At 40.5% G+C, this 8,406-nt stretch overlaps 2 protein-coding genes across 2 annotated transcripts in view; both read right to left on the reverse strand.

The window, feature by feature from the left end:
* fxyd1 (FXYD domain containing ion transport regulator 1 (phospholemman)) overlaps positions 1–3,094 on the reverse strand; it is an 11,151-nt gene extending 8,057 nt beyond the window's left edge. The window contains exon 1 of the mRNA XM_035672824.1: positions 2,922–3,094. The gene's annotated coding sequence lies outside the window, so the exon portion shown is untranslated. The remainder of the gene's footprint in view (positions 1–2,921) is intronic.
* A 309-nt stretch (positions 3,095–3,403) lies between these two features.
* fxyd11 (FXYD domain containing ion transport regulator 11) lies at positions 3,404–7,315 on the reverse strand. The gene is made up of 7 exons (XM_035672728.1): positions 7,257–7,315; positions 5,490–5,526; positions 4,978–5,010; positions 4,779–4,793; positions 4,416–4,490; positions 4,122–4,146; positions 3,404–3,967 (listed from the first exon to the last, which is right to left on the reverse strand). The coding sequence occupies exons 2-7, from the start codon at positions 5,521–5,523 to the stop codon at positions 3,937–3,939; spliced, it is 213 nt and encodes a 70-aa protein (XP_035528621.1). The 5' UTR covers positions 5,524–5,526; positions 7,257–7,315; the 3' UTR covers positions 3,404–3,936.
* Between the last annotated feature and the right edge of the window lie 1,091 nt (positions 7,316–8,406).

The raw sequence follows: 8,406 nt of genomic DNA on the forward strand, positions 1-8,406 counted from the left end.
AGCAGCACTAGATTCCAGTGTGCAGCACATCCTTTATGAGAAACACACACACACACACACACACACACACACACACCATGGACTAAACACAGTGTGAACCTGCTTTGCACTGAGTGATGAATAATTTGCTTTTATCTCAGCTGAGACACAGTTGACCTTGTTCCTCCCTTCTCTTTACCAATGCACTCCTCTGTCATCCGTGACTACAATACACAATGTTTCTCTGGAATTCCTGGAAATGTGATTGATAGAGCAGATGACCTAAGATGGGTTCAAAAATGGGTTCAAAATGAGACGTTCTGTGTCTCTACGGCTGCTAAGCAGCTACGTGCTAACAGCTAACTGCTTTTTTTTAGCTGCAAGATAAGTTTCAGGTGGAAAACCAAAGGGAAAACCAAGTGAGAGAGACAGAAAAGAAGACGGCGGGGGATCAGTGGAGGCAGTTCACTCATGAAGGAAGGGAAAGAGGGACGGAGAAAGAGAAAGGAAACGACTTGAAAGTTGGGAAGAGTGAACAGCAGCAAGCCTGGGGGAAGGAGAGAGAGAGAGGCAGGAAGACGGGGGAGCGTGCGGTTGGGAAAGAGAGGGAATGAGAAAGGATACAAAGAGACGGACAGAGGGAAAGAGGGAGTGGAGCATACTAGAGTCATGAGTCACACATGGCAACCGCAAGGCTAGCAGAGAGCGGCTAGCAACAGACGGCACGCTCCTCACTCTGCGGCCACGATCTTCCTCAGCGGTCCCTCATCTCACCTTCCACACACGCACATTAACGTTGAACAAAGCAGAAATGAGTAGCTGTGTCTCTGCTGAGCACTTAAGAAAAGCTTAGTGGTTACACAGGGGGCGCGCTGAAGGTCACAGTCACGCCCCCGCTATTATTACCAACGTCTTCCTTTTGAGGTTTCTAAATTTGTGTTTGTGAGGCGCCAAAGCGATGCGAAGAAAGGTGAGGAGAAAGTGTGAGAGAGCGCTCTCTCTTTCTCCCCTCCACCTCTCTCTGCTGATTTCCTCACCCTCGTTTTCTTTTTTAAGAATCGTGGTCGTGTGAGGAGAGGCGAGGACAGCGAGCTAAGTCTGTCTCACCTGACAAAGGAAAGACGACTCCGCCTGCCGCCCCCTTCGTTCACCCTCCCTCCATCTCCGGCTCTCACCCTGTAACCTCTCTCTCTCTCTCTCTCTCTCTGAAAAGCTGTGCTCATGTCAGTATCGTGGATGTGCATTTTAATATGTCAAAAGCAACATACAGTCGATGTTTTGCAGTTACACGGGTATGAGCAGGATGTGTGACTTGAAAAAAATATATTTGGGACTGTAGTTCCAGTATAAACACTTGAGGAAATCAAATCTCTGTTACCAAACAAGCATATTCATGTGTTGTATGTTGAGGAGTTTTACTTTTTTTGATGCCCTCACTTTCCCTCAAGATGCCCTGTTTACGTCTACTTCAGTTACTGATGTCAAACACGGAAGGGACATCAACCTGTTGCAAGACAGACATAGTATAGAAATTGCAGATAGCCTTCCAAAGTGTATGTTAGCTTAGTGGCATGTGTGTGGTCCTGACGACGCCCCTTGCTCAAACACAATATATTTTACAACTGCGGCACATTCTGGCCTGAGGTCATTCTGTGTAACATTGATTTCTCCTGGTATGCAGATTGCGTTTTGGTGTGAAATCAGCTTTTGTTTCATGATTTTGAGGAATGGAAACATTTACTAATGGCTTCTTGTTTATCTGTGCTCAGTCATATCTGTAACCATGGGTCACAGAAACCCACTGATAATGTAAAAAAAAAAAAAAACCCAACAACAACCCACAGCTGTTTCAACTGTTTATGCATCTCTATCCTTTTACAGTTAATGGCTCAAGGCACTCTTCCAGCCACCCTATTGTGCTCCCATACAGTGTAAAAACCATTTACAAACATCACTCCAATTAGTGCTGAAACAGTCAGTCAGTGGTGGATCAGCAGAACACTGATGGATGATCATTTGATAACCAATTAATAGTTGACATTATTTAGCAAGTAAAAGCACCAACTTCAACAAGTCCAGCGGATACATCTGAGCTCCTGTATCTGTCCTTGTCCCAATCTGTCCTTGTGCCACATAGTAGCAAACGGTTATCACCACTGCTCTTATCAGCTGGCCTTTTCACACACACACACACACACACACACCAGCTTACAGCATGTGTTCAATAAAGCATGTAACAGTATGACAATATTGGAAAGTTCCCCTGGGGAAGCTCTTCATTGGTACTTGAGGAGCAGAACTATCCAGTTATTGCTAATAATAATAATGCTAATAATAATAATAATAATAATAATGCTAATAAAGAGGCCAAGGATTGAATATAAACACATAAAGGCTTCAGGTTTTTATTTTATCTGCTGGGTTCAACCGACTGAAGGTCCAGACACAGTCAGTCCGTCCACTGTAAACCTGCTGTGGACAGCGCGATCAAAGCGCGTGAGGGAAGAGTTTCGTTGGCCCGTGTGCGCGTGCCGTCCCATTTTCCTGACCCTGGTGGTCTCGAGGAGAAATGTCAGCCGGGTAACATTATGGCCTTATGACATATGCTGTATTGTACTTTCACATTTAAAAGACGAGTGAACTTTTCTGTGTGGAAATGGACGATAATTAGTTTGTAAGTAAATGAATGAGCGAGCTGATAAACAAACAACTGTTGTCCATCGCAAACAGACCTGTTGGGAAGCGAAGCGCTGAGGTTACATGTATCCTTAAAACTAGCCTGACTGGAGCTAAACTGTGCGTCACTTGCCTAAAGAGATGCTCCCGAGCATGTTTGGAAAATCTTGAACCCCACAAACAAATTCCCCCGAATAAAGAAAGACACTTTCTTTATTCGGACAATCTTCTGTGTGAAATATGAGCTTCCTTTGTTCAACACTTACCTCTCACACGTTGAATTCAGCAGCGACACAAAAACGGGGAAATTTCTCACAGGCGGACGGATGTCTGACTCGGTCCTAGCGACTTTTCTCCACTCTGTGCGCCAACACCCTGCCTTCACCACTGAGACACTCAACAGGTTGGCTCGCTTTTAGAAAAGGGGGCTGAGTTTAAAATGATCGACTTTGTCAGCGTATCCTGATCCCGGGTCGGTTTCTATGGCCCTGCTGGCTGTTGGAGAGCAGACGGCTGGAAGCGAACGGGGCGTGGAAGCTGATCCAGAGTCAGGACTGAGAGCCCGGGAGGAGGAGTGGGGGATTAATGTTTGCTTGTCGAGAACGAAAATGGCGAAATTTGTCTATTTGGGGTGATTTACATTTACACTGGGATTTAGGTTGTTGGCTATGGTAGCCTACATATGACAATAGTAACTTAAGGAAAGAGTAACACCAGTTAATGTGAAAAAACAACTGCAATATAATAATTTAGTTTAGCATAGTTACATTTATTTTAATTTTGGATTTGCACACCAAAGGTTTCCAACACATTTTCTAACCTGGTCAATATTGAAATGGTTGACCACATGGTAATCTAACTCTACAGATTATCATACAGCAAAACATATAATGAACAGCAGGAAATGTTCCTTATGATGCACTATTTCAGTAACTATATGCAACATAATGATTAAACTATAAGCACTACGTGAGACAGACAGACTGTTGTGAAGGTTCCAGGTACAGGGAGAATATAAATGAGCCTGATTTCCATACAAGAGCTGGATACATTTCAGCATTAAAAACAAATCAACACAAGGGGGGCTTCATGATGACATTTCAATCTTTGAGACCGCCTTCACATCCTTCATAATTTCAGCAGCCCTTCACCTGTTTTTTAAATCAATGGTGTTTCTTTGCACAGGTCTGTACAGGTACAACCCCGACCATGCACCCAGTCGCTCCACCCCTTGCCTGTCAGCTCTTCCTCCTGGACCAAACTGGTTTGTCAGGCACGGTATCAGATTTCACTGTTGTCATCTTCCGCTTTTCTACAAGGTAAGAGAGGAGGGCGGGGCGGCGGTTAGCGTGGCAGTTTGGGAAGAAAGACAGAGAGAGAGCCAATAATAGGGGGGAAGTCTCATGTTACAATTCAGACACTGACACAAACACACATTTTTAAGGAGATATAAGAGAAAAACATACTTGTCCTTCGTAGAACACTTTTTGTCTGTGAAGGCAAAGTAGGATAATGTTACTGAGGTTACTTACACTTACAATACACTAATATGTCTTTGATATTGCCATAGCTCTGACATTTTCATTTGTGATTTAAAGATAAATTATGCACAGACTACTTGTTATTGTGGCCTGCACGGCTCAGTATGAATAGCTAATGTCTTTCATTTCTATATTCTATCTCAACTCAGTTTCATTTCAGTATTTATTCCACAGGTTTACCGTGTTGCCTTATTTTGTCTGTGTGGTTTCAGGACTTACAAAATACAAGTACTATTCCTCCGGCCACCAACAAGCAGGCAAAGATCAGGCCTCCAATTCGTAGCCTTTCATAGTCTGTTAGACAATAATGTTAGAGGTTAAGAGGGTCCTGGTGCACTGGAATAAACACAAATGCAAACCCAAAGCAAACATATCCTAAAATTAACTGGACTAATAAACTCATATTTGAGTCATGCTTCTAAAAGTCTTTCATATTACTTTTTAACAGTCATGTTTGCAGTGGTTGATTTGTCATCAGACACATGCAGTTTGTAATAATATAAGTGAATACATTATACTGCACATAATCCATATATGAGTGAGTAGATTATAGTATTAGGAGATATGACTGTCAGTACTTACTGTAAACAAACGGATCTGCAGACCAAATGCAAGAGGAGGAAAAATAACAAAAGTTAGTGGTTTACTTCAAGCAATTACCCAATGTGACAGACCATTGTAATAGAGACAAAGGAACTTAATGTGTTTGATTTCTTCCTAAACCAGTTTCTCAACAAACCAGTCTCAGGACAAGATTATGTAAAAGTAGTTTTGGCCTTACTTGCTTCAGTTTCCATGAAAAGGCTGAAGAGCACTGCAAGAAAGTCAGTCAGACAGAAGGTCAGTTGTGTTCAGTGGGAGTTGTCTTTATTGCAGTCAGTTGTTAGTGCAGCCATTTTCTTTCTTGTAAAAACAAGTAGTGATTTAAAGGATTTCAGGGTCATGGAGTGCTTTTTGAACAAGTGAGCTTTTGTATGCTCTTAAAGTCTCTTGAAAATAAAATATCTGGAATATTCACGGACGAAATAATATGTACATAATTGCATATTATAATATATATATATTATAATTACAGTACAGTACACTTAGTGTTTTGTCAAAATGTCATAATTTCTTTCTGTAACAGTCAGCTAACATAATCTTCAAGAGAAAGGAGGGTGATCCACAACCTTGAGACCACTTAAATGTTGTCCTTGTATTTAGTAAGGTGCATTTTTGTTCTTTTTTTCTCATGACCCTGATGACGTGAAATGATATATATGTGGAAAAGTAAATGTTTTAAATTTTATTTACCTGCCATAACAGTCACTACAGTGAGACGTCCCATATTCTACACAAATAAGAGTCAGATAAAGACAGAGAGAGGGAGAGAGAACATGAGTGTGAGAAAGCATAAAAGACAAAGAGGAAAAGCGAAGTGTACATTTTTTTCCCATCACTTTTCCTTCTCAGGCACACATGTGCATACAAGCAACAAAGCCTGCACTTCTCCCTCTCCCCAGGCAAAGTGTCCTTCTTGTGTGAGAGGTCAGTGTCTCGTCAGCAGGGATGCATTCTGGGTGTTTAGAGAGTAAACAGTGGATCATTTTTTGTGTTGGGGCAAAACCCAGCAGGTTTCCAGACAACTTTCCTTTAGTCTCCACTCAAACCTCTCAAACTGTCAAACACCGTCATGTGCTTTACAGTATCTAAAGATAATTTCTGAACCTGTGATCTCTGAGCTTCAACTTCATACAAACAATTGAATTTATTACTAACTTTAGAAAGTTTATATTTACTTTGCTTATATAACATTCACATAGGTGAGAAAATACAACTTTTCAGAAATATGATTGAGTTTTATAACATGCATTTCAGAGTAGTATTATTGTAAACTGCCAATTGTATGTACTTTGCAGATCATCAAAAGCCAACAGTTGGCTGAAATATTTTAAATTATTGATGCAGACATTTAAAATGTATCCTAAGGGTAGGAGAAAAGTGAGCATGCAAAATGACTTTTCAGTGACCTCACTTTAACCTCTAACTGGCCTTGGACACCCTTGGGAATCCACCTGGTTAGATCTACTGCATTTCCTCTCTGCTTTGCTTCGCTCTGGCTCAAACTAGTTTTCTATTCACAAGTATTTTTTCCCTGCCTGTTATTTAAACCGTGCATAGAAAAAGCATAGTGAATTAGCTCTAGACAAATCACGTTTGCTTTTTTCAATGTTGGTTAAATCTGACAAGAAGAGTTACGTGGTGTACCCAGAGTAAAGAATTTTACATCAAAATAAAAACACAGATAAGAGACTTCTTACGCTGTTTTGGTTCACTTATCTTCAATCATGACCTCTTTCTTCTTTCAAAAAATGTCATTGCACTAATCAGTTCGCATGACATTAGTCAAGGTCAAACTGTGGACGGGCCTTTGTCTTTCAAATGCATGCCACTTCTCAGATGACACAGCAGCAACAGAGAGCAACAGAAGAATGGGCTTTCTTCTTGTCTTTAAAGTGATTTACAAAAAATAATTCGGTTGGCCCACTCTAGCGTGGATGTTACAGTTCAGTGTCCTTCACATTTTACTGTTCTGTCAACATCCCCTGCATTCTTCACTCCTTTGTTAACCGACTTCAGTGCTGCTCTGCTTCCTAAATGTTTTTAAACCCAAATTCAATTTGGAAAATGTACTGCTATCAGAGAAAAAAGGTTTACCAAACGATAGCAAAATGCTGCTTTTGTTAAGACTAACCAGAAATCAGCACATTTATCATTATGGAGCTGGACATACAGCTTCATAATGAAGGGAGAAAAGTTTTGAAATTCACTTGTCATAACAAGAATATTTGCTATTCAATTTGTTCACATTTTCCTCCATAGCAAATTAAAAACTCATCTTGCAGTAAAATCATCAAATAGCCTCTATCTACCACTCTTTGCTCTCACACTAAAACCATCAGCAAAAATGATAATCAAACAAGAACCAAAACCTTTAACATCAACGTTCTCGAAGAAAGGTGACCTTGAACCCTATGAGGCCCATCCTGCCCTGCTCTCCCATACAGTACCTGTGCTTACCTGTGCAGATGGTTCAGAAGCAGAGGAGTGTGTGTGAATGTTCCAAGACACTGCTTGGTGAAAAGTGTGCATTTTCTTTTTTACCTGAATAAGTATCGCCTGCTCCTCCTCTTTGTTTGGGATATAAACAAGGTGCAGGGGCGCCGCATTTACGTACTTAGTGGACTAGTGGCAATGTTATTTCATAAACATCAGCGTGTGTGCATGTGGATAATGGAGTAATTGTAATTTGTAATTATGGTTAATACACTAAACCAGGGGTTTTAAAAGTCTGAGACTGTGGGCCTCTCCTTTAGACAAAGCTTAGAAATAGGCTCAATCTTACACTAAGACACAGATTCAAATGTTCATATAAATATTTTAACATTAAATCCATGTTACACTAGTTGTAATTCTCCAGCTTGACTGCTTTGACACACCAGTCATGGACTGTGTTTAAACAACATAGTGAAGAAGCAAATCAGAGGGGATATCAGTCATGGAAAATATGAATAGTGGAAAAACTGTGATAATAGCAAGACATCATGATCTTCACCATCTAGCCTTCCAGATACAGCAAAATCAACTTATTTTTTAAGCATATTCTTTTATTTTAGATGAGACGAAGACAGGAGGAGGGTGTGACAGTGTGTGTTGTACAGTGCACTATTTCTGTCCTTCTTCCTCTGACTTCATTGTTCTCTCTGTGGCTGTCAGGTATCACAGGTATGTCCCCAGTGCTCCTCTCTCTGTGGAACAGATTGCACTGTGTTGGTCTTATGGTTGACAGGCATTCTCCTTTTTTTTTTTTACTAAATCTTGGCAGGAGGGAAGGATCCTATCAGGACTGATTCAAACTCACAACCTTGCCTAAAGGGACCTTTTTTAAATTGGGAGTTGTTGTTTGTTCTTGCATGTATCAACTCAATTCACTTTAATGGCCACACAGTTAAGCATGGTATGTTATGGTATCTGTACAGATATGTTATATATTTATTATATATATTATATATAATAAATATATTTATTTATATATATGTTGCACCCTCAAAATGAACTGTCAAAAACACGTCCATCTTCGTTTTAGCAACTTTTTATTAAAAGAAAAATCGTCCACGGTTCAACACAAGCACACATTCCGTTTTCAGCCTGTATACACAACAACGCACCT

This window comes from Morone saxatilis, unplaced genomic scaffold, assembly GCF_004916995.1.
Source record: "Morone saxatilis isolate NCDOM2014 unplaced genomic scaffold, NCSU_SB_2.0 Contig24, whole genome shotgun sequence".
NCBI classification, from domain to species: domain Eukaryota; kingdom Metazoa; phylum Chordata; class Actinopteri; family Moronidae; genus Morone; species Morone saxatilis.

Bases quoted from the DNA above. Each gene is read 5' to 3' on its own strand.
- fxyd11 (XM_035672728.1), bottom strand. From the start codon at position 5,523: ATGGGACGTCTCACTGTAGTGACTGTTATGGCAG. The intron at 4,147-4,415 runs GTAAGTCCTGAA...TTGCCTTCACAG, and splicing joins AGGAATAGTACTTGTATTTT to ACAAAAAGTGTTCTACGAAG. The intron at 3,968-4,121 runs GTATGTTTTTCT...CTTACCTTGTAG, and splicing joins AAGTGTTCTACGAAGGACAA to AAAAGCGGAAGATGACAACA.